The 26,535-nt window shown below is 42.5% G+C and overlaps 1 protein-coding gene across 1 annotated transcript in view; it reads left to right on the forward strand.

Annotated features, from left to right (window-relative positions):
• The window catches only part of LOC139167142 (dystrophin-like), a 1,540,372-nt gene that overhangs the window by 16,884 nt on the left and 1,496,953 nt on the right, over positions 1-26,535 (forward strand). Inside the window, exon 3 of the mRNA XM_070751563.1 lies at positions 10,964-11,136. Coding sequence (XP_070607664.1) covers positions 10,976-11,136 — 161 coding nt within the window. The 5' untranslated portion in view covers positions 10,964-10,975. The remainder of the gene's footprint in view (positions 1-10,963; positions 11,137-26,535) is intronic.

Consider the following 26,535-nt stretch of genomic DNA (forward strand, 5'->3'; position numbering starts at 1 on the left):
GAGAGAGAGAGAAAACACACAGAGTGATACACAGAGGGGGTAAGAGAGACAGAAGAGACACACACAGTGATACACAGAGGGGGAGATTGGGAGAGAAGGATACAGAGGGAGAGAGAGAGAGATTGTGTCTGTCTCTCTCTGTGTGTGTCATTCTCTCTTGCTCTCTGCCTCTTCTCACTCTGTGAAACACTGTCTGCTTTCTTCCAGGCTTTTTGCCAGCTGTTTTTTTTCTTTTGGAAAGCGGCAGAGCAAAGATCGCAACCTCCTCCTCTTTATCCTCTTGTGTGCACCCTCCTAGCCCCACTACAGCCAATCAGGGGGACTGGAGAGGGGGAGGGAAGCCTCCAACACAGGTTGTGCTCATTGCTCCATTGCCTATTTCCTATAGAAAACACAGAGCCACAAAACTTGGGTAGGTGTGGTTTTGGGGATATTTGACTAGGTTATATCGAGTTGGCCACACCCACTCAGGTTTTGTGGCTCTGGGTGTTTTGTTTTCTCTTGGAAACAGGCCAGAATGGCTCTGACCATTTAAGTTTGCTAACCCCTGCCCCAACCCAATGCTTTATAGGGGTTTATAGTTCATTACTAGCACCTTACATTGAATCCAGAAGAAAACTAATTAGAAATGTACCTCACAGAGTAGAGGTGTAATGTGCCTGATTCATGTAGCTGTCTGCACTGCCTCATTTTGTATTAGTTGAAGCTTCTGGATACAATTCAAGGGCAAATCTTTGTAAAGCACATTACAGTAATCTATTCAGGTATGCAAGGCATGAGTGATTAATGTAGAGCCTTCATACCCAGAAATGGTTTTCCGGTGCACCACCCGAAATTGCTCAAAAGCCTTCCTAGCCATAATACTACTTTCTCTTTTGTGAGAGCAATTATGGGATCAAAAGGATCATCAAATTAAGAACTGGGTCTGTCTGGAGCAGTGCCACCTCCTTCAGAACTAAAGATGGGGAATGCTTATTTATTTTTATTTATTTATTTGTTTGTCCACAATGAAAGTTATAGAGGATACACTCAAAGTAAAATATATCAAGGAAAGAATAGAAGAGAAAATATAAGAATAGGATATATCAATGAGGGAATAGAAGAAAAATTAGAGGGATAGAAGAGAAGATATAGGAGATGTAGGTGAGACAGTAGGACAGGAGACGGAAGGCTCGCTAGTGCGCTTATGCATGGCCCTACTGACCTCTTAGGAATCTTGGGGGGTCAATTGTGGATAGTCTAAGGGTAAAATGTTGGGGGTTAGGTGATGACACCACAGAGAACGGTAATGAGTTCCATGCTTTAACCACTCGATTGCTAAAGTCATATTTTTTACAGTCAAGTTTGAAGTGGTTAATATTTAGCTTGAATCTGTTGTGAGCTCTTGTGTTGTTTTGGTTGAAGCTGAAGTAGTCATCGACAGGGCCACCATCAGGAATTTGGGGGCCCCATACAGCCTAAGTGTCTGGCCCCCCCCCGCCATTTTAAAACTATTTTAAGTCGCCAAGCCACTCCATCCCCCGGGGATCATTTCCCGCTTCACGCCAAGCGAGGCGGTCCCATAGGTCAGTGTTTCCCAACCTTGGCAACTTGAAGATATTTGGACTTTAACTCCCAGAATTCCCCAGTCAGCGAATGCTGGCTGGGGAATTCTGGGAGTTGAAGTCCAGATATCTTCAAGTTGTCAAGGTTGGGAAGCACTGCCATAGGCTATTTCAGGAACTGGGTTAAGCCGATTGTGTGGACTCATCCAGGAGAAAGAAAGAAGCGGGAGTGACAAGGGAAAGAAAGATCCTCCTGGCATCGGTCAGGCGGAGCGAGGCTTATTTACGGCTCCTTGGCACTTCTCCCTTCTTGTTGACAAAAAACCAAGTGCTTTCTAGCGAGGGGAGAGGGAAGGGGGATCCCACACCCGGCAGCCACCGGCGAGGAGCTGGAAAGGACGAGGGGGGAGAAAAAGCAGGGTACCAGCAGTCAGGCAGGTGTCTTGAGGGGGCACTCCCATCTGGAAGGAAGGGAAGAAAGGCGAGGGCGAGCTAGGAAGGAAGGAAGGAAGGAAGGAAGGAAGGAAGGAAGGGTAAAAGGGGCGAGCAAGAGAGGAATGGGTGAATGAATGGACGGAGGGTAGGAAGGAAGGAAGGAAAGAGGGAAGGGACAGGAACAGAGGAAGGGTGCAAAGGAAGCAAGGAAAGGTGAAAGGGGAGAGTAAGAGAGGAAGGAGTGAAAGAAGGGAGTGAGGGAGGAAAGAAGGGAGGAAGGAGAAGGAAAGCAAGAAATGGAGGGAGGGAAGGAAGGAAAGAAAGGGGGAAGGGACAGGAACAGAGGAAGGAAGCAAGGAAACATATGAAAGGGGAGAGTAAGAGAGGAAGGACTGAAGGAAGGGAGGGAGGGAAGAAGGTAGGAAGGAGAAAGAAAAGAAGAAATAGAGGAAGGGAAGGTAAAAGAGAGAAAGAAAAAGAGCAAGAAAGAAAGAAAGAAAGAGAATGAAAGAGAAATAAAAAGAGAGGGGGGAATGAAAGAAATGGAAGGAGGGAAGGAAGGAGAGAAAACAAGAGAAAGAAAGAAAGCAAGAGAAAGAAAAAAAGAATGAAAGAGCAAGAGAGCAAGAGAGAAAGAAAAAGAAACAAAAGAAAGAAGGAAAGAAAGAAAGAAAGAAAGAGAATGAATGAGAAATAAAAATAGAGAGGGGGAATGAAAGAAATGGAAGGAGGAAAGGAAGGAGAGAAAGAAAGAGAAAGAAAGAAAGCAAGAGAAAGAAAAAAGAATGAAAGAGCAAGAGAGCAAGAGAGAAAGAGGAGAAATGAAAGAAATGGAAGGAGAGAAAGCAAGAGAAAGAAAGAAAGCAAGAGAAAGAAAAAAAGAATGAAAGAGCAAGAGAGAAAGAGGAGAAATGAAAGAAATGGAAGGAGGGAAGGAAGGAGAGAAAGCAAGCGAAAGAAAGAAAGCAAGGGAAAGAAAAAAAGAATGAAAGAGCAAGAGAGAAAGAGAGAAAGAGGAGAAATGAAAGAAATGGAAGGAGGGAAGGAAGGAGAGAAAGAAAGAGAAAGAAAGAAAGCAAGAGAAAGAAAAAAAGAATGAAAGAGCAAGAGAGAAAGAGAAAGAAAGAAAAAGAAACAAAAGAAAGAAAGAAAGAAGGAAGGAAAGAAAGAAAAAAGGAAAGAAAGAAGGAAAGAAAGAAGGAAGGAAAGAAAGAAAGAAAAAAGAAAGAAAGAGAATGAATGAGAAATAAAAATAGAGAGGAGGAATGAAAGAAATGGAAGGAGGGAAGGAAGGAGAGGCTGCGCAAAATACCTGCTCCCAGCGCCAGCAGCAGGAAGGTGATTGGCTCCGGGCGGCGGGCGGTGTTCACGGCCCCCGCCCCGAATCCCCGGCCCAGCACCTCCGGAGGCCGAAAGGCGCTGCTCTCTTGCCCTCGCAATCCTTGTGGGACACACAAGGCCGGCAGAGAAGCCGGCCAGGCTCAGTCCTCTCCCGGCTTCCCCAGCAGCGCGGCTCGGCTTTCGGAGGGCAAGTCACCCCCGCGCTTTCTTCCGCGGCTGCGATCGGGGCTCCCTGCCTGTCTGCCGGCCTCCCTGCCTTCTTTCCTCGCGGGGGTGGGAAGAAGGTGCGGGCCGCGGTCAGAGAAGCTCCGCAGAGGCGAAGTTTGGCGAGGTGTCTCTGGTCCTTTTGCTTTCCTTGGCGCGCTTTTCCCCATCGCAATCTGGGTTGGGGAGTTTTTGGCGGGCGCCCCCCCCCCATTTTCCAATTTTCCCGGGCCCGTGACGCCACTCCCAGTAGTACCACCCTATCGGCGGCCCTGGTCATCAATAGGCAGGACGTTGTAGCATATTATCTTGTGGGCAATACTTAGATCATGTTTCAGACGTCGTAGTTCTAAGCTTTCTAAACCCAGGATTGAAAGTCTAGTTTCATAGGGTATTCTGTTACAAGTGGAGGAATGAAGGGCTCTTCTAGTGAGGTATCTCTGGACATTTTTGAGGGGTTAATGTCCAAGATGCGGTATGGGTTCCAAACAGATGAGCTGTATTCTAGGATGGGTCTAGCGAAAGTTTTGTAAGCTCTGGTAAATAATGTAAGATTGCCAGAGCAGAAGCTGCGTAGGATAAGGTTAACAACTCTTAAAGTCTTCTTGGCGATGTAGTTGTAGTGGGCTTTGGCACTTAGGTCTTTTGTTATTAGTACTCTGAGGTCTTTAACCAAGTGGGGGTTATCTGTGATAATTTGTTTATTCAGTTTATATTTGGAGTTCAAATTCTTTTTGCTGATGTGTAGGACAGAGCATTTGCTGGTTGAGATTTGGAGTTGCCATGTGTTAGACCAATCAGAAACAGAGTCTAGGTCTTTTTAGAGAATAGTTGTGTTGTCGGTGGTGTTGAAGAGTTTTACATCATCTGCGAAGAGAACACAATTGCTTGTGATGTGACCACAAAGGTCATTGATGTAGAGAATAAAGAGCATAAGTCCCAGTACGCTAGCTTGAGGGACACCGCTTTTAACAGGGATAGGGGTGGATATGGTGCTTTCAATTTTAACCACTTGTTGTCTATTTGACAGGAATGCAGTGATCCAGTTGTGGAGGGATCCTGAGATGCCATAGGATTTGAGTTTTAGGAGTACTTTGTCGTGGACCACTGAATCAATGGCTTTGCAGAAGTCGATATAAATTGCATCTATAGATTTTCCTTGATCAAGATGAGTTGTCTATATGTTTTCGCAGTGGAGGAGCTACAGATTGCAGGATAGTTTTTTTCCTGAATCCAAATTGTTTGTTGGAGAGCAGATTATTAGTTTCAAGATGGAGAGTAATTGAATGATTTATGATTGATTCCATGACTTTGCATGGGACGCAGCATAGTGATATTGGTCTTGTCACGCTGTGAATTTGACAGCCTCCAAAGACATTAAGAAACATCCAGTAGTTAGATAGTTAACTCTGTTTATTAATGTAGCTCCTCCTTTGTGATGTAACCTGTTTGCTCACATGCTCCTTCTTGGAGAAGAAGGCGGTCTCTAGTTTTAGAGAATCTCCATTACGCTTCATCTTCATTAACCATGTAGATGTGCCATTTTATGTCTCTTCAGACAAATTTTATTTTCTACTTTTCTAATAAAAGTTTAGTTCATTCGAACATGCTCTGTCTGTATTTTAATAACCATCACCTCCGGAAGGTCCTGGCTCAGTTCCAGCGGGCTGAGCACCTTGCTTAAGGTAACGGTCTTTCTAGAATTCTAACAGGTCTATAGTTATCGACAAGAGAGGGGTCTCCTTTTTTGAAGATGGGAATGACCAGTGCTGTAGACCATAGTTTGGGAAGTGTGCTGGTTCTGAAGGATTTTTCAAAAATTATGCATAGTGGTTCAGCTATAACAGAGGAGAGCTTTTTTAGGAAGTATGCACAAAGACCGTCAGATCCGACTGATAGAGAAGGTTTGAGGTCACATAATGCTTTTTCAACTTGGTCTTCAGTAAAGTCTACTTGGGTTAGGTCATTGAGAGAGTTTGAGGTGCAATTGATGAAATTGGGGGATGAACCGTTACTGTTAACAAAGACAGATCCAAAGAATGAGTTGGGGAGGTTAGCTTTGGATCATGGTATTCTTTGTTGTTGGGTACTTTGAGAGGTGGGATGGGTCTAGGGTCCTTGAGTTTGTTGTTGACAAAGTCGTAGAAGGCTCAATTAGATTTGGTGCATAGGAGGTTTTACTCTTGTCTGCTATGGAAGTTGAGACATTCTGCTTTTATTTGGTTGCATATGCTTTTATAACAACTTTTGAAGTTTGTTACTTGTCCTTTTTTGTTTTTTCTCCAGAGAGATTTTTTTTCTTGTTTGTAGTTTTCTTATTAAGATGGGAAGGGTTTTTTCTTTTTTTTGATTGAAGTAGATGTTTGTGGTACTAAAGTCTGATAATTATTTTCATCTCGAGCATGAATGTGTTGTAGATGTCATCAGTAGTGGTGCAGTTAGAGAATAAAATTTGCCAGTTTAATGTTGAGAGATGAGCTTCAATGAGTTCATAGCTTGCTTTTTTGAAATTGAATTTCGGTGTCACATTTTTTGGGTGGATCTTAATGTGGCTTAGGTTTAGATTGAAGTTTATCATGCTGTGGTCACTGCTGGAAAATGGTTCTTTTATTTGTAAGCCATATATTGCACTTTCGCTTTTGCAGAAGATGAGATCCAGACAGTTTCTAATCTAGTACTGTTGGTCAAGTCCCAGACTGGTGATGGTGTTAAATATAGTAGAATGTACAGGTTCTGTGCCACAGTCATTTAAGGTCCACTTAATATGCAACAAGCACAGCAGGACAATAATGGGGGACTTTAACGACCCCGACATTAACTGGAAAACAAACTTAGCGCCAAGTGGAAAGTCTGACAGATTTCTCACCAGCTTTGCTGACAACTTTCTAACTCAAAAAGTGGAAACAGGAACCAGAGGGACTGCAATACTAGACCTCATTCTAACAAACAGGGAACAAATGAGAGAGGGAATAGAAGAAGAAGGGACGCTAGGTGAGAGTGACCATAACATCCTAAAATTCAACATTGTGCAATCAGTAACTGCTATACCCAACTCCACTACAGTCCCAGACTTCAGAAAAGCGGACTTTAACAAGCTCAGAGCAAACCTGAAAAAAAAAACCTGGAAGGAACTTCTAAAGAGTAAATCCACACAGGAAGCCTGTGAGGCCCTAAAAAACACCATCATTGAGGCCCAAAACAATTCAATCCCCACGAAAAAGAAAAGCAGAAAAACTAAAATGAAACCAGCATGGCTAAACAAGGACCTCGCAGACAACGTAAAAGGAAAAAAAGCCAAATACAAAAAATGGAAAGAAGGACTCATAACCAAGGCGGAATATCAGCAAACAGCCAGAACCTGCAAACAAAAAATAAGAACAGCAAAAGCTCAACATGAACAATGCCTTGCAATGAAAGTTAATGACAACAAAAAAAGTTTCTTCCATCACATAAACAACAAGAAGAAAATCAAGGAAACAGTCACTATACTAAAAAATAAAGACGGTAATGAAATCACAGACAACAGAGATAAAGCACAGCTGCTCAATGCTTACTTTACATCAGTCTTCACACAAAAAGAAATCACCAACCAACCTACAACTTAACTGCAATAAACAGCCCCAGAACCGAACTCAACGCAGATAAAGCTACTATTATGGACTACTTGTGGGAGCTCAATGAGTACAAATCACCAGGACCAGATGGACTCCACCCCAGAGTCCTTAAAGAACTTGCAGACACCATAACGGAACCTCTTCTCCTCATCTACCAAAAATCTTGGGCCACTGGAGACCTACCAGAAGACTGGAAACGAGCTGATGTAGTTCCCATCCACAAAAAAGGTAAATAGACGGATCCAGGCAACTACAGACCTATTAGTCTGACGTGTATACCTGGAAAAATACTGGAGGGAGAAAAAAACCCATCTTTGCCACTACCTGGAAACAAACAATATAATATCCAACAGCCAACACAGGTTTGTCAGAAACAAATCATGCCAAACCAATCTCATATCATTTTTCAACACCATAACCAAATCAGTAGACCAGCGCAACATAGTGGACCTCATATACTTAGACTTCAGCAAAGCTTTCGATAAAGTTGACCACAATCTCCTAATCAACAAATTAGAAAAAAGTGGGGTAGATTACAACACATGCAAATGGATTAACAGTTTGCTGACCAACGGCACTCAACGAGTTGTCCTCAACGGTTCCAAATCCACATGGAAGAAGGTAGGCAGTGGGGTACTACAGGGTTCTGTCCTGGGCCCTGTGCTCTTCAACATTTTCATCAATGACCTGGACAAGGAAATAGAAGGGCAACTAATCAAATTCGCAGATGACACCAAACTGGCGGGCGTAGCCAATACCCTAGAAGACAGGCTCAAAATACAGAAAGACCTGGACAGACTAACAGAGTGGGCCCATACTAACAAAATGATGTTCAGCATCTACAAGAGCAAAGTCCTTCACTTAGGTAAAAAAAAAAAACCTGGACACATATACAGCCTGGGAGAAACCCCACTTAGCAGTAGCGACTGCAAAAGAGATCTCGGAGTCTTGGTGGATAATCAACTAAACATGAGCCAACAATGTGCAGCAGTGGCCAAAAAAGCCAATACAATCCTAAGCTGCATCAACAGGGGAATACACTCCCAAGACCAGGGAAGTCTTAATACCACTCTACTACATCCTGGTCAGACCACACCTGGAGTACTGTATTCAGTTCTGGTCACCACACTTCAAAAGAGACATTGAAACTCTGGAAAAGGTGCAGAAAAGAGAAACCAAAATGATTAGGGGACTAGAAACCAAGACTTATGAAGAGAGACTGCTGGAATTGGGTATGGATAGCCTAGAGAAAAGGAGGGCCAGAGCGGACATGATAGCAGCCTACAGGTATACAAGGGGTTGCCACAGAGAGGAGGGGTTCACTTTATTCTCCAGGGCACCAGAGAGCCGGATGAAGAACAATGGCTGGAAGCTGATGAAGGAGAGATTCAACCTTGAAATAAGAAAGAACTTCCTGACGGTCAGAGCGATCAACCAGTGGAACAACCTTCCAGTGGACGTTGTGAACTCCAATACCCTGGACATTTTAAAGAGGAGATTGGACTCCCATTTGGCTGGGGTGCTATAGGGTTCCTGCTCAGGCAGGGGGTTGGACTTGATGACCTGCATGGTCCCTTTCAACTCTAACAATAAATACATAAATAAAATGAAATAAATAAATCTCCGAGGAAGATGATGGGGTGTGGGCAGTGTGTAGCCCACATTAGTAGTGCAGATAATTTGTTTGTATGTGTGATGTCATAGTCAGGAGCTCTGTAGCAGAGTAAGAAGCAAATTGTGGTAACTAGGGATAGTTCACGGACAATAGTTTCAGGGAGTGATAGATCCTGTGCAATTTTGATATTTTCTAGATTTAGATTCAGAAACTAATGGCCCTAAAGCTAATATGACTTTTCCCAGCAGTTTCATGGAGTTCTTAAACGTAAGTGTAAAAATACTGAGTCTTGTGGCACCATGCAAAGTAGAGGTTGAGACCAGGAACTCTCACTCCAAATCAACACTCACTGGAGCTGGCTGCAAAGGAAGGTATAGCACATTACAGTATAGATATTGTGCATAAGAAATAATAAACTGACTCTTGGATTGGTTGGATTTTCGACTGGAATATAATTTTTTGGAAGAGCTGTAGGATATATGGTATATACGGTTAATAATCAAGTGACAGTAAAGTAACTATTGAATATAGACTTGCAGCAGAATGTTGATGAAACAAGGAATTTGGACTCTTATTTTGCTATACTAAGGAATATTCAAATATAGAAATTTTTTTTCTTTTATTAATTCCAATTGAGAATTACTGCAATGTAAGGTGTAAAAATGCAGTTCACCAGGGAGCAAAGTTCAGACATTCTCTACTGGGATAGGGTTGTGTAAGGGTGGTGCCTAAACATCCTAGACCAATGATAGTGAACCTTTTTTCCCTTGGGTGCCGAAAGAGAGTGGGCGTGCATTATCGCACATGCGCGAGTGCCCACACCTATAATTCAATGCCTGGGGAGGGGGAAAACAGCTTCCTCCATCCCCTGGAGGCCCTCTGCAGGCTGAAAATGGCCTGTTTCCCAACTTCTGGTGGGCCCAGTAGGCTTGTGTTTCACCCTCCCCAGGCTTCCCTGGAGCAAGGGGAGGGTAAAAACACCCTCTCCCACCCCCTTGGAGGCTCTCTGGAAATGAAAACCACCCTCCCAGAGCCTCTGTATTAGCCAAAAATCAGGTGGCTGGCACACATATGCATGTTGGAGCTGAGCCAGGGCAGCGCCTCGCATTCCAGCAGATTTGGCTCTGCATGGCACCTGTGGCACCCATGCCATAGGTTCACCATCACTGTCTTAGACCTTTCCCTAGAGGTTATTATCAAATTGCCATTTTTAGATACCTCATAAATTATGAAACAAATGTCAAGTAATCAAATGTATGGGAAGAAATAATTTAATGAAAAAGTATTATCATGATTCTGTCTAATTCACTCTTCTGTTGCTACTTGCATTAGGATTCTGGCTCCCAACATATCAATCAGAGGAAAAATGTATTATTATTATTATTATTATTATTATTATTATTATTATTATTATTATTATTATTATTATTTCTAAATAATAATAATATCACTGCTAAAACAAGCAAAAACACAATGAAAATAAAAACAAAATTATTTCACTTCTTAAGACTACATTTACATGATGTCCCAGTATTTTATTTTCTAACTAATGTGATAGATAGTTAGTTTGAGAGCCGCAATATGGCTGCTTCTCTAGAAACAAATCTTGATGTTTCCTTTCTCTCCCTCTCTGTCTCCATCATATGAATAGCCTCTAGATATAAGGATATATGTAGGATCAGTTTCATGTTATTGCATTATGTTCCTTGATATATGAAACCAAAACTTTATGTTCTACAAATAAAAAAGCAATTTCCTCATGATCAATTGAAAAACCTTGAGCGAGGGAGGCAATATTGATCCATAGTTTATCTCCAGCAACACTTTCTAGAGCATTCAAAGCTCAATATCTGGAACTTATTTTTGAAAGGCACATGTTTGTCATTGTTGAAGATAAAATTACTCCAAGTTTACCTCTTATTATGCCCATATCTATAATTTGATTGATATTCTATTCATCAAATGTATTGAAATTAAAACCTGTTTTATTTCTGCAAGTTATTAATTTATTGCACTAAATGTGTAGAAATTATTTCAGTTTGCCAGATTCTCAGTAGAGAGTATTAGACTTATGAATAATTGGGCTGAACTTCCCCCCCCCCCCAAAAAAAAAGCTAAAATGAAATTGAAAAGGCTTGGTTTACAGAAGGGAAATGGATTGACTTCATAAACAAATATAGCTAATGTTGAAATTCTGTGTTGTAAACTAGGTAAAAAATGTTATGAAAAGCATCATGGCTGGACTGCAACAAACAAACAGTGAGAAGATCTTATTAAGCTGGGTTCGTCAATCAACTCAGAACTATCCACAGGTCAATGTTTTTAATTTCACCAACAGCTGGTCTGATGGTTTGGCTGCAAATGCACTCATACACAGTCACAGGTAGGAAAGCTATTATAATTTCATTAGCAGATAAGCAATTTTCCATATGGATGACTATCTCTGCCTCATTTTGTCTCTTTTCATGGTGTGTATGTGGTGTGTATACAAAGCAAGTTTTCAGAGCAAAGGAGGCGGGGGGAGAGAAAGGGCACATGGCAACTGCATGATTAATCGAAAATTAAAAGGGATTTTATGATTAAAATTGCCACCACCTTTCCTAAAGCAATTTGGAAAAAAAACCCTAGGGTGCTACAATGAAGTTTCTAAACTGTGCATGCTCTCTGTCAGTAAGAGCGTACGCGCACATTGCGCATGCACCGCCAAGGGGATTAGACGCTTCCACAGGATGCTCTCTAAATGTGAGTTGAAAAAGTAATTAAAACCCCTGACAAACCCTCTCAAACTAAAAGAAAAGTGGATTGAGAGGAAGATAAACTAAAGGAGAATATAAAAATGTGGAGAGAACAGCCTGGAAGAGGTGGAGACGCTTGGAATCTTCAGTCTAAAACCGTGAATAAAGAACAAAGAAAAGATGGTGGGCACTGCTGAGCTGGGGGAGAAAATGGATAAAATTTTAATGTTATTTGGATTGATGGGTGAACAATTTAAAGAAATGCAATTAGCTATAGCAGATGTGACTGCTGGAATTAAGCAGCTTAAAACGCAGACAAAAGACCAAGGCGAAAAAATTGTAAAGCCCTAAGCTGGCTGTATTCTAGAAAAGTCCAACATAGGTATCGGAGTCTCTAGGTACAGTGGTCTCTTTGATGTCGGCCGCTGCCACCGGCCAGCATCCCCAGTTCCTATCTCAATACCTCAACTGCTGTTATTTCGGACTCTTCATGCCCTAGGCTTTCGTCGGTCACCCCATTCGCCCTCCAGTATTTCCAGTGTCTATATTTCTTACCGGGCGACATCTCCAGCTCTCCATACACCACAGTCTCTGTAGCTCTGTACTTTCTCCTGATAGCTTCCAAATAGCACCAGGCTAATTTTAATATAAAAATTAATTAATTTTTTTAAAAATAAACTTGAATTATGGTTAAAATAAAATCATGGTTTCAATTGAAAAAGTAGCTGGGTGTAAAAATTGTAGTGTGTAATATATATATCCACTATGTTTATTGATTATAGGATTATAAGTATAACCCTTAAGGGTCTTTTAGCTGAATTGTCATACAGAAGCCTCAAACCAAGAAGCAGAGTTATTGTACTTTTCAAAAGAGAAGAAAAAAAAACTGTTTATCACTTTGTAGGAATAACACACTGAGTCATCAAGCTGCACCTGGCTGTTATTAAGTATAGCGAGGTATCAAGGCCACTTTCCCACGCTGCAGCCTGTACATTTTCTTTTAACTTCTTGCCACTAGATGGCAGTATAAGCCTTTTATATATGGCAATATAAGCCTTTTAAGGCAAAAAAATCTTTTAAGGCAAAAAAATCTAACCAAAGTATTTTAAATATCTTAAAACATGAAAATATGAAAGAAAAACAGTAAAAGATGCTGAAAATCCAGCCCAAACATGCAGTAATAATTTTCTCTTTAAAATATCAGTTTCTTTAGCGTTGTAGCACTTTACAAAACACTGTTAACATATTGTTCTGGCACTTTAAATGCAGCATTCAGGAGAGACGCCAATGCAAAAAGCTTTCCCCGCCGCTGAGCCGGAAATCAAAGTTCCGGTGTTTTCACGTCGCTCCGACAAAAACCCAGTTCCAAATCAGATTTTAAGAAACCTCCAATATATCTCTTCTCTCCAAAGTCCAGATTTTAAAAACCCCAAACAATTCTCTCACCAGATGGCTTTATGGATGGTCATAATCCCCTCAGCTTCCATTTCCGAAACTTCAGGTAACAGGTTACTTCCAGCAGGCTGTTGGTCAGGGGACTGGCTTCCTGCAGGATTTTGCGATATCCTGCGGTTCCCCAGATGTTCCCCTCTCTCACCTGACTCTCCAAGCCAGGATAGTCCACATTGTGGGACCCCAATCAGCCGTGGTTCAATAGGCTACCCCAGAGCTTTCAGGAGTCCGTTGTGTCGCTTCGGCTTAGCTCCCTTAAATTGAGTAAATCAATTCCTAAGATATTAAAAATATTTTGGATTTGGAGCCTAAAAAAAATTTAAAATTAAAATGGTTGCAAGAAGCTGTGAGGGGCTTATTTTTGATTTTAAAAACCCAATAAGCATCATTTTTTTCAGTTCATTTATATTTTTCTTATGGTCAGGAATGTTCAAACTAGTAATCCCACACCAAATTTATTAAAATTGTACACATTTTGCAGGCTAAACTATCTATAAATTGAAAAAAAAAAATCACAAAAAAGGGGGCGGGTGGGCTTTTATGAACAAAATTAACCAATAAGCATTATTTTTTATTTCAATTTTCATTTCATTTTTGTGCAGAAATGTTCAACCTAGTTTCCAAGGGAAAGAAATTTTAAAATTGACCAAATATAAGCACTTAAAATAAAGAATTTTCGGTGCGAGTCACACAGTCTCATAAACAGTACAAGTGTGACTTTTTTTTGCCCAGGAAAAACTAACCCCCCCAAAAAAAATATTATCATAGAGAGAACCCCTGAAATGATGAAAAGTCATGAAATTTCAAGTTTCAGAAATGCAGGGAAATTTTTTTACAGGGTCTCAAACTTTGAATTTGTGTTGCACAGACTCGAACAGAACAGCAGGGTTAAAAGATAAAAAAGTTTCTCTCTAGTGACAAAATGTTCTTTCAAGAGATAGATTTTAACACTTCTGGGGTGGCGCTATGCTGATGCGGGGCTGAAAAGTCAACCGCTGCTTTTCAGCACAAATTTCTCTGCTCTGGATGCTCAAGATTGCAATTGCAAACCTTAGAAAGGGGAGCATCAGAAGGGGAAGATGCTGTACTCTGCGTGTGGAATGCAAACCCGTGCAGATATAGGCTATTAATTCCTTGGGCCGAGCAGAGAAGAAACTAGTGATCTGCTGGTTCAAAGACATGGCGGCCCATTTAAAACACCAGGAAGAGAGGAGGCAGAGAATGGCAAATCTACTTAAATTCTTTTTCCGGAGTCTTCTTGGAATCTTTCTGAGCTGTATAATCGAAATAGGAAGATAGAGGAGCTCCTAAGATTGGAAAGCAGTGATTGAGAGTGATGGAGTGATACTGTTGTTTGACATTGTTGTGAGAGAGAGCGTGTGACAGGCTGACATCCCCCACCAAATGGAGGAGAAGGGAAGAAAAGAAAGATCGCAAATCAGTAAGCCGATCAGTTGGCGTCAAGTTGAGCGGTGGAGGTAGGATCTAATGATCCTTGATTAAAAAGGAGGCGAAAGGCAATCGAGAGTCTGCAGATTGTTAAAGTTAAATTGTTAAAGTGTGCTTGAACCGGACATAATAATAAGCAACGATGACATCTTACTTCCTCTTTCTTCGCTTTTGTTACTTCTGAGGAAAATATAAAATACAAATTGAATTTGAAAGGGTAAGAAAATCTTATTGTATTCCTAGAAAAGACTGAGACTGAATGACTATGCAAGGATAATTGCTGTTTAAAATCTATTAAAAAATTGAGATTGTGTTAAACTTTGAAACTGATTTGTTCCGGTTAAGATATTACAAACCGTAAGCTGAATCTCAGGTCTTCCGTGTGCCTGTGAGACATTTAAAAACTGATTCATATATGAGAAAAGACATTTAAAAATTGACTTTATACCTTATACTTACCTTGCTTTCACTTTGAATTATATTAATAAACTTTATGGTTAGTGAATATATACTGAATTGACATTGTATTTTCTAATTATGTAAAGCTGATTTTATTCTAGTTATTTGAATATTTGATCTGAATTAATTAATTATTAATTTGAATTAATTGTATTTGGGAATATGGGAGTCAACTTCTTTCTAATATTGAATAAGTTATAGATTGGTATAATCATTTGTATTGCCTATTTAGTAATTTAATAACTAAACTTAATAAGTGAATTTGGAATATATAAAGGTTTGAATGCTTATAAGTATGTCAACCTTCGCTATGTTTCTGCATATTTCTACGCTTGGTTGCCAATAGTAATGGGGAGGGATCTTGGGGATTGAGGGAGGGAAGAGAGCAGGAGGTCCTGCACAGTGAGATAAGTTTCGCTTTTTTTGAAACCTGGTAACCTGGAGGAGACCGTTAGAAGTTACATTCCAGAAATGTGACGTGGGGTGAAGATGCGTCCACCTGATGGTCATGGACAATAAGGATTGGCCATTCTCCAAAAGGGGGGGGGGGGTCAAAAAGGGGTTTGATATATGCATGTATCACACCTTTTTCTCCAGTCTTTGCTTTAACCTTGACTGCTTTCAGTTCTGATTTATGATAAATTTTGAACCTTATAAAGGAGTTTTATTTTTCTTAAATACTGACTATAGCAGCTGACAAAGTGATTTAACTATGGGGATATAGAATTAATTGAATAATTAATTGTTAGCTGAGTAAAATATTAAGATTTTATTAAGGAGATATGACTAACTTGACAAGGATTTGGAATTGATTTATTATTTGGTAGAGATAGTATTATTTAGTTATAACTTAGCCAGACAAAACATTGGATCCCTTCTCTCTTCTAGCAGTTCTAGTTGAGGAAAGGATATAATAAAGAAATAGAATTATATATTAAAGAAATATTAAAGGAATATTGGAGAGAAGAAAGAAGAATATGGCAGCTCCCTGAACAGTAATTAAAACAATTTTTAAAAGGTACAAGTCCTTCTCTCCATCAGACCTTATCAAGGCAGAAAACAAAGTAGAAACCCCTTCATTACAAACTTTGCAAAATTCCTTAGATAAAATACAGGAATTTATGTTTAGACAGCCAGAATCAATGATTAGGACGGAGGAGGCAATCTCACAAAACCTTCAAGAGACAAAAGAAAAATTTGAAGAACAAGAAAATTTTATGAAATTAAATGCTAAATTAGAAGGAATACAAGAGACAGTAAATATACATGAAACTAAGATTTTAAAAATAGAAGAGATAACAGAAGATACTAAAATAAGAGTAAATGAAAAGGAAGAGAAACTTAAAATGAGCCAATAAGGAATTAGAAGCTGCTATTGCTTAATTGGAGTTTGAAAAAGCTTCTTTTTATTTAAGATTACAAAATTTTCCAGAAGAAAAAGGGGAAAACATATTTGGGACAGTTCTAGAAATTTTCTCAGAAGAATTAAAGATAGATGAGGATGATTTGAGTAGATATATTGATGAAGTATATCAAGTCCAAACTAATTATATGAGGTGTCATCAATTACCCAGAGAAATTCATGTCAGATTAAAAAAACATCGAGAGACGAAATATATAGAAACACAAGAGAACTGTTATCATACAAGGGAAAAAATATAATAGTATTGAAGCAAGTACCGAAAAGAATACAAGAGAAGAGGAGAGACTTACATTATTTTACAGCAAAACTAATAAGATGAGATATACAATTTAGATGGTTAATACCAGAGGGAGTACTGATCATATGGAAAGGAAAGGAAATTACAATTGAGACAACAGAACAAGTGGATAAGTTTATTGTGGAACATCTGAATAAAGGAGAAAGTAGTACAGAAGCAGAGTCACTAAGCCAAGAAGAAAAAGAATTAGAAGAAGAAAGTGTTGACAGATCAAAGAAGGGGAAAGAAGAGAGAATAGGCGTTGATTGCTTACCTGAACGCCTCTTCTCGTACGGTGAGTGGGTACAGCAGTCACATGGGTTGCTCCTGTCCAATCCGTTGGAACTGAGCCTAGTATTAAAAAAGACTGCTGGATCCGCCCCTTCCCCAGAATTCGCGAATCCGTAGACTAGGCTCAGTAGTGAAGCTCTTTAATGTTCAACTCTCATGTGTTATAAGAAATTAGAATAGAAGGTAAAGAAGACCACACAAAGGGAGGGAAGTGACTGCTGTACCCACTCACCGTACAAGAAGAGGCGTTCAGGTAAGCAATCAACGCCTATTCTCCGTACTGAAGGAGTGGGTCCAGCAGTCACATGGGACATACCCAAGAGATAGGTCCCTAGGGTGGGAGTACATTGCTATCGTGAGAGATAACGGATTGGAGTACTCTTCTTCCGAAGGCAGCGTCTGCTGATGCGTACGAATCAATCTTGTAGTGTTTTATAAAGGAATTTGGCGAGGCCCAAGTGGCTGCTTTGCAGACTTCTTCCAACGGAGCCTGAGTCGCCCAAGCGGCAGATGTGGCAGCACTTCTGGTGGAATGCGCTGTAATATTCCTTGGAATGGAGAGGGAAGCTGTCTCGTAGGCCTTTGAGATGGCCCCTCTGATCCAACGACCTATTACTGTGGAAGACACTCTGGATCCCAAGGATCTGGGATGGTAGGCTATGAAGAGTGCTTCAGATCTCCGGATGGATCTTGTGCGTTGGATATAAATCTTTAGCGCTCTAGTGAGATCTAGAGTGTGCCATCTAATCGCCAGGGGATGCTCTCGTTGGAGACAGAAAGAAGGTAAAACGATATCCTGAGATCTGTGGAACATGGAACTGACCTTGGGTAGAAAGGTGGGGTCCAGCCGCAGAACCACCTTATCCTGATGAAACTGACAGAGGTCCTGTCTGATAGAAAGGGCTGCCAACTCAGATATGCGTCGGGCGGAAGTAATCGCCACCAGGAATGCTACCTTGAAGGATAGGTACCTGAGGGACGCAGAGTTCAGGGGTTCGTAAGGTGCTTGAGTAAGAGAGTGGAGAACCCGTGGCAAGTCCCAGGTTGGATATCTGTGGATTTTAGAAGGCCTGAGATTGGCCACTCCTCTTAGAAATTCTTGGATTTCTGGAAGGGAGCGTAGGGGCTGCCTGCGAGGCCCCGCCAAGACGGAAGAGATAGCGGCCAGATGGCGGCGGATGGTGCTGGTAGAGAGACCTTGGTGAAAACCTTTCATAAGGAAGGCGATTATCCTGTGTATGGGAAGACACAGGGGGGATAAGCCCTCCTGCGAGCACCACTGATGAAATTTGGACCAAGTATGGTCGTAGATCCGATTGGTAGACCCCCTTCTAGACTTCAGAATGATTTCCACTGTGTCTGGGTCATACCCTCGCAGGTCTAAGTCCCTCCGGATAACAGCCAGGCGGTGAGGTGGAACCACTCTGGATCCGGATGGAAGGAGGCCCCCTGCCGCAACATATCCTCCGAAGCGGGGAGTCGCCAGGGGTCCTGGACGGACAGTTGTTGAAGGTCCGCGAACCAGGGCCTGCGAGGCCAGTGAGGGGCAATCAGGATTACACGTGCTTTCTCCAGGAGGATTTTGTTGATCACGTCTGGCAGAATTGGAATTGGAGGGAAGGCATACAGTAGGCCTGGAGGCCAAGGACTCCTGAGGGCATTGACTGCCTCCGCTCCCGGAGACGGGAACCTGGATATGAAGCGGGGAAGCTGGGTATTGTCTCTGGTCGCGAATAGATCCAACACTGGATGGCCGAACCTGAGGCAGATTTGGTGGAACAGTGACTGATGGAGATTCCACTCGCCTGGATCTATGGTGGCTCGTGAGAGCCAGTCCGCTTGGACGTTGAGGCTCCCCGAGATGTGATCGGCTAGAAGCGATTGGAGATTTTTCTCTGCCCAAAGACCCAACTTCAGGGCCTCCCTCATGAGGGCCTTGGATCTTGTGCCTCCCTGTCTGCAAATATGGCTTTTGGTGGCTATATTGTCGGTGAGAATCAGCACATGTTGGTTGGATATGTGAGGTTGGAATTGCTTTAGAGCTAGAGACACGGCTCTTAATTCTAGCCAATTGATGGGCTTGGAAGCCTCCTCCGGTGACCATGTGCCCTGAGCTAAAAGACCTTGGGCGTGGGCTCCCCAGCCCGAGAGGCTGGCATCTGTGGTGACTACAAACTGGTCGGGACACCGGAAGGGGGATCCCTTGTCTAGGGCTGGAGAAGTCCACCACTTGAGGGATCTGCGAACCGTCGGTGGGATGGTGATGCGTCGGTTCGAGTTGCTGTGGCCTGATCTCTGAAATGGTAATAGTAGCCATTGAAGTTCCCTGGCGTGAAGGCGGGCCCAGGGAACAATACCAATACATGACACCATCTTACCCAAAAGGGAGGATAGGGTGACAATGGAGGCCGATTGCTGGGGCAGGATGCGAGCAATGAGATCCAAAATGCTGCGTTTTCTCTCATTGGAGAGAAAAACCTGGGATATTTCGGAATTAATGATAGTCCCCAGATGCAGAATGGAAGTGGATGGATCAAGATGACTCTTGTTAAGGTTTATGGAAAAACCATGGTTCTGTAGAACCGACATGGTAGAGGAGAGGTCTGCAGCTACACCAGCTCTGGAATTACCATGAATTAAAATGTCATCTAAATAACATAAAATATGAATGGGAGAGGCCCGGATATGAGCCGCCAAGGATCCCAAGAGTTTAGTGAAAACCCTGGGAGCTGAGGAGAGCCCAAAAGGCATAGCCCTATACTGAAAATGCCTGCCTTGAAAGGCAAAGCGCAGAAATCTCCTATGGACCTTGGCAATGGGGATATGGAGGTAGGCCTCAGTGAGATCTAGAGACACCATAAAGTCTCCTCGATGAAGAGCTGATAAAATGGAAGATAGGGAGTGCATTTTGAATTTTCTATATTTAATGAAGCGGTTTAATTTCTTTAGGTCCAAGATGGCTCTCCAGCCTCCAGAAGTCTTAGGGACCATGAAGAGGATGGAATAGAAGCCTAAACCTCTCTGGAGAGAGGGGACCGGTTGAATAGCTCTAATAGTCAACAAATGAGAAATAGCCTCCTCCATTCGCAAACGAGATGGAGAGGAACTGGGAGAGGGACAAGAAATAAAACGGTTAGGGGGAGAAGAAATAAACTCTAACCTTAGGCCCCTTTCCACTGTGTCAATGACCCAGGGGTCCTTACAAGAGCGGTGCCAGGCGGAAGAGAACCAGGCTAGGCGACCGCCTATAGGCAGGTGAGAAAACTTACCATCTGGTTCTTTTGGAAGTTCTGGTAGTAGAGGATCCTCTCTGATAGCGGGACCCTCTGCCCCTGGTGGTTCTAGCTTGGGATCGAAAGCGAGGGGAATACTGACCTGGGCTCTTGTGAAATGCGAAGCTTTGATCCTGCTGACGCCCGGTGCGCCGAAAGGACTGCGGTTTCGGGGCCTTCTTGGTGGTAGGTCCCAAGACCTTTTTCTTGTCTGCGTTTTCCGTAAGGAGAGGGTCCAGAAGATCTCCGAAGAGGAGGTTACGTTTCAGTGGACCCATAGCTAACTGCCATTTCTGTCTTACCCCCGCCTGCCAAGGGCGGAGCCATAGAAGCCTTCTGGCCGTTGTGGAGGCTGCTACTGATCTGGCTGCAAATCTGGAAGATTGGAGAGTAGCATCTGCTATATATTGGGCAGCTGCGAAAATTTTGTTGAAATCCTGTTGGCCCCGTAAGTCATCTGGAGGCAGGTGTAGTTGGAGCTGACGAAGCCATAAGAGCATAGCTCTGGAAAAGAAGGATGCCGCTGCAGCACTCTTAATGGCCCATGAGTCTGCAAGGAGACTTCTTTTGAGCATTTGTTCAAGTCGTTTGTCCTCTGGCCGGAGGACCTCCTCTGCCTCGCCAGGCATGGCAGCCGTTGAGTGGAGCGTCTTCACTGGTTCATCTGGCCTGGGACATGTTAGGAGTTCCTCATAGGAAGGGGAGAGCTTGTAGAGCCTCTTGTCCTTGGGAGTGGGAGTGAAGCCTATGGTTGGGTGGTCCCACTGTTTAAGCAAGGCATCCTTAAACAACTTGGGCATAGGAATTACCTCATTGTCTTCCTGTTCCTCCATGAAGTAAGGAAGATTTTCCTCTGGGGGGTCTGTGGAAGGAGTAGCTTGCTTCTCTTGCCCGGCTAGCCCCGTGGATACTCTAGCTTTTAGCAGGAGAGATTTGAAAAGCTGCGAAGGGAAAATAGCAGCTGGGGCTGGAATCTTAATCTGAGATTCCTCATCCTCCGACAGACGCTGAAAGGGGTCATCATCCTCTTCTGCATCCACGTCCTCATCCTCTTCCTGAGAGGAGTCAGAGACCTCCATGACTGGGGCTCTGTAGGAAGGAGAAGAACTCACGGGACGGGAGGAGCGAGGGGGAGGATGAGACAGAGGAGGTACATTTAAAGATGAGAGTCTAGCATCAATAGTGTTAGTCAGAATAGTCAAGATAGACTGAAACTCCGGTGGCAAGGAAGAAATATCAGCCGGAAAAGCCTGAGGATCCCTGAGGCCCTGAACAGGTTCTGGCTGGGGGAAATCCTCGGTAATATCTGGCTCCTCTGGACCTAAACCCCATAGGTTAGGTTGGGGTGGATTTAGGTTTGGCTCATCCAGGGATAGCACAGGTACCCCAGAGGGAGGCAGGTTAGAGGCCTCCGGGGGGGTAGGGTTGATATGCACTTGGGCCTGCACCTTAAAACGTTTGGCTGATTTATCATGTATTTTTTGTAGGGCTAGGTCCCTTCTCTTCTCAGCCCTAGTGGGCTTGGCTAAAGACTGAGAGCCTGAGGAAGAGGAGGAAGAGGCCTGGGGAAGCTCAGAAGGATTACCAGTAGGCCTAACCTCTTTGGAACCTTTGGTAGTGCCTCTCTTGGGAAGGGAAGCCATAGTCTGAGCAATTACAGAAGACAAGGCTTGAGCCAAAAAATAGGGGAGAGAAGAATTATTTTGTGGAATTCCCAAGAGGATAGGTGACCCTGCTCCTAGGCCCAGGAGCAGCTGCGCCTTAAGAGGCAATCCTGGGCGATACCAAGAGTTCTTGTCCTTAAGTGCAGCGTGGCAGGCCTCACTAACTTAACTTTAAGAAAAACCAAGGCACACTGGTTGGAGGCCACTTCCGTGGAGAATAGGCCCGAGGGAACTCAAAGCGACGACTCCAGGGTCAGGCGGCGGGCTGTAGGCACTAATGGCCGACCCCTTAGGGCAGAACCGAAAGTGCAACTTACTGGGCGTCAGAGCCTTGGCGCCAAAATAACTGCTCCGTTATTTGCAATAGGAGCGACTAAGCCCGGGAGACAAAACAAGTCCCACACCGCGGGAGGTAAATAGCCCTTAATTAGTTGAAAAAAATAAAGCTTGCTCACGGCAGGACCTCCAAGGCCGGAATTAACAAACCGGCCGCGGCTACAGCACGAAGGGAAAAAACCGCAAATGGCTGAGCCGCTAACTTCTCCCCCAACTCAAAGCCCTGTAGGGCTGAGAAAAAAACTGCCGGCAAGCTGAGTAATGGAAAAATCTTACTTGCTATTGAAGAGAGATCGAAGGGAAGGTGTTTTATCGAGAGGAACGAGCATTCACACACATCCGAGGATGCGAACTGAGCGAATTCTGGGGAAGGGGCGGATCCAGCAGTCTTTTTTAATACTAGGCTCAGTTCCAACGGATTGGACAGGAGCAACCCATGTGACTGCTGGACCCACTCCTTCAGTACGGAGAACAGGAACGCTATGGGAATTGAGGAGTACTAAAAGAGTGATATAAGCTACAATAAAATGTAACAATCAATTAAATTATTCTCAGTAAACATTAACGGATTAAACTCACCAAAAAAGAGAGGGCAAATTTATAATAAACTACAGAAACAAAATGCTAATTGGGGGCTGCTGTTATATTGTCAGCTTTCTGGCCTCTGGGTGTGGAAGTTCAGGATTCTACAAGGACTCTCTTTGAACTGTTTCCAGGACTTTTGAACTAAATCATAGTCAAGTTTGTGACTTAAGAACTCTTGAAGGAGAGTGGCTGTGACGTCTTCACAGCTGCTTGTTATCTGCTTTGTGTTTGTTTATTGTTCTTCATAGCATTCAAGGCTGTTGCTTTGAAGGTGAGCCTTTTGACTGACTAAAAGTGTGTTTGGCTCCTATTTTACTTTCAATAAAAACAGTGTTGTTGACTTTACAACTGTGTGTGTGTCTGAATTACTACCTTTAAATTTAATTGAGGGCTCATGCCAAGAAGCCCGGCAGAACAATACTGAACAAAAAAATTATATAAAAAACTTCATGAACAAATAATAAAATTGGGAAAAGAGAACATTTGTATTGTTGGTGACTTCAATGTGGTAAGATATTTAAATAGACTATAAAGGAAAAGGGAAAAACCAAAAAAGAAAAGAATTACCCCCAGAATTTTCTGATATGATAAAGGAATTTAAACTGAAAGATATATGGAGGGAGAGACACCAGGTAGAAGAAAAATATACTTTTTTTTCTAGTCCCCATAAGTCTTGGTCCAGACGAGATATGGTCTAGACCAGCGTTTCCCAACCGGTGTGCCGCGGCACACTAGTGTGCTGCGAGACACAGCCAGGTGTGCCGCGGAGCTCCTAGGGAAGCTCCAGCTGGGCAGGGCGCTGCCAGTGCCGGGGCGGGCTTTCCCGAAACGGACGGAGAATGCCCTCTCTCGCAGCCCCCTGGCTGGGAGCGCTTTTGCTGCGAGAGAGGGCTTTCTCCGTCCGTTTCGGGAATGCCCGCCCCCCCCCCTCTCTCGCGCGTGCCACTCCCCTTTTCTCTCAGCCCTCCCTGGCTTCGCTTCTCAATCCCTCCCTCCTTCCATCTTTCCTTCCCCTCAGCCGTTCTGTCTGGGGGTCTCCCGCTCTTCCCTTCCCCGCCTCCCAGGCTTTGCCTTCACCACCCCCACCCCATTTTTGGTTGGCAAGGAGTCCTTTGCCGCATCCTGCAGTGCGCTCTTTCTTTCTCTCTCTCTCTCTCTCCCGTGAGCCGGGGGAAGGAAAAAACAAACAAACAAAAACTTCTTGCAACGGGCCCACGCGCGCGCTTGTGCCCGCGCTCGTCCCTTCAGCAAGGGAGGGAAGTCAGAGGGCGAGGGAGCGAGCGAGCGCTCTTGTCCTCGGTGCCCTCTGCAGCCTGCCTTCCTTCTTCTTTGCCGCCGCTGAGGGACGGAGAGAAGGATAGAAAGGAAAGAGGGAGGGAGATATAGAAAGGAAAGAGGGAGGGAGGAAAGAGGGAGGGAGAGATAGAAAGGAAAGAGGGAGGGAGGAAAGAGGGAGGGAGGAAAGAGGGAGGGAGGAAAGAGGGAGGGAGAGATAGAAAGGAAAGAGGGAGGGAGAGATACAATGGAAAGAGGGAGGGAGGAAAGAGGGAGGGAGAAATAGAGTGAAATGGAGGAAGAGATTTTTTTTGTCCAAACTTTTCTTTAGCCCCCCCCCCCCGCGCGCGCCCCATCCCCCGGTTCAGTGTTCCCCAGGATTTTGAAAATATGAATAATGTGCCGCGGCTCAAAAAAGGTTGGGAAACACTGGTCTAGACAGACATAGAATTAGAAAAAGATATATTCTCAATTGAAATAGAACCCAATTTCTGGGCAGATCATAATCCCATATTATTAGTGATTAAAGATTAAATTAGTGATTAGTGATTAAACAAAAACAGAACAGATGGACAATGAATTCTAATGTGATCACAGAAAAAGAATATAAAAAATATATATTAAAAAAGAATTGCCTTTTTAAAAAAACGTAAATTGGAACAAAGATACTACGATTCAAAACTTGTGGGATACAACCAAAGCATTTATTATTGGACTAACTATTGTATGTCTAAGCAAAATAAAATAAAATTAGAACTACTCAAATGAAACAAATTCACAATGAAATTGGACAATTAGAAAGTAAAATGAAAAAAGATCCAGATAATTTAAAAATAAAAGAAGAGAAAGAACTATTAAAACATAAAATAAATTTAATAGTGCAGGAGGAAATTGCCCAAAAGATTAAAACAATAAGACAAAATTATTTTGAACAGGCCAATAAACCTGGCAAATGGCTGTCATATCAGTTGAAAAAATAAAAAGCAAAAAAGTATATTCAACAATTAGAAGCTGAATCAGGGAAAAAACAATTTGAATTAGAAGGAAAAAAAGATTGCAATTTCCCCCCCAGAAATTATTTGACTATTTTAATTACATGAATTCTTGTATTAATGATTAAGATAAGGTGGTAGACAAATTAATTACTGAAACAATTTTCTTTACCGATTGTATTTGCCAAAACAAGAAAGCAAAAGAATATAAGGAGGGTGTTTGATGTAATATTGTTCTTCTAAATGTATTTATGTATGTATCTGTTTGGTTTCTTTTATATTTTCTTTTTCGTGTTTTGTCTTTATGTATGTCTATTTTTTCTTTTAAATTTTAAACTTCAATAAAAATTATTTTTTTAAAAGTAAAAATATAAAAACAAATCAACAGTTAAATCCAGAGTCTCTATTCAAGTGAAAATAAGCATAAGTTCATAAATAATAACATTACAGATGTTCACTCTTTGCTTATTTATCTTCTTGGCATTATTTTTTAATTAAAAAAAAATTGGAAGGAGGCTGCCCCAGAACGCTTTTACTGCCACCCTTAGCAAAACGGAAGCAGCCTTTTCCTCTGCCTCTGTGCCTCTCTTCCAACCAGTTCTTCTCAGAAAATAATATTGGGAACTCCCATTTCTTTCAGAGTCCAAATTTCAAATTTAAATACCCCCCAAAAAAAGATTATTTCCCAGATGACATCACTTTCACTGTTTTTCTTCCTGTTGCTGCTTTGCTACCCGGAGCTTTGGGAAACAAATTACTTTCCCAAGGCTGCTGGTCAGAGGAACTGCTTCTAGCAGGGCTTTGCATTAACCCTGTGGTGCGCCAGACTCTCCCCTCTCCCCCTTGACTCTCCATGTCAAGATTGATCCTCTAAAATGGGTCCCAAAACTGCCAGGGAATAGCTAGCTATCCTGGACTCCGGAAAAACCGCTGTTTTCACTCCAGGTTGCAGTTCCGCCCTGCCCAGGTTATAGGATATTGTAGTAACACCACTGGCACACAGTGACACAGCACAGAGAGTATTAATTGATAAAGCCAAGGCCACGTTAATCTTAGCTGTTAATGACAACCGACAGATAATGCTTTTGAAACTTGGCAGAGATTAAAGGAACTGTTTCAAAGAGAAACAGCTGGAGCAAAAGTGATACTGACTTGGCAATTGTACAATTTAAGACTGCAGCCAAACGGGCATGTTAATGAACATGTAAATAAAGTAAAGTTTGTTTGCAGTATTTGAATGCTGTGGACTGACATTTCTGGGCGAGCATAAGACATATACAGTATATTATTGTCTTCATTAGATAAAAGTTGGGAACCATATGTCTTAAATTTGCAAAGTGTACCAGAAACATCTTTAAATTTAAACTTTGTAATGTCAAAATTGATGGACTGTGCAAAACAGAGACAGTGTGATAAGGAAAGTCAGTTGGAAAGTGCAAGTAAAGATGAAAGGAATTTAAGAACTTTTGCTGTTATTTGCTTCCACAATTGTGGAAACAGAGAACACATTGCAAAGAATTGTCGAAACAGAAACAAACTGCAGATTAAAGCCAAGAAGGGGAGGTGCCAGTG

Source organism: Erythrolamprus reginae, chromosome 4 (genome assembly GCF_031021105.1).
Source record: "Erythrolamprus reginae isolate rEryReg1 chromosome 4, rEryReg1.hap1, whole genome shotgun sequence".
Taxonomy (NCBI): Eukaryota; Metazoa; Chordata; class Lepidosauria; order Squamata; family Dipsadidae; genus Erythrolamprus; species Erythrolamprus reginae.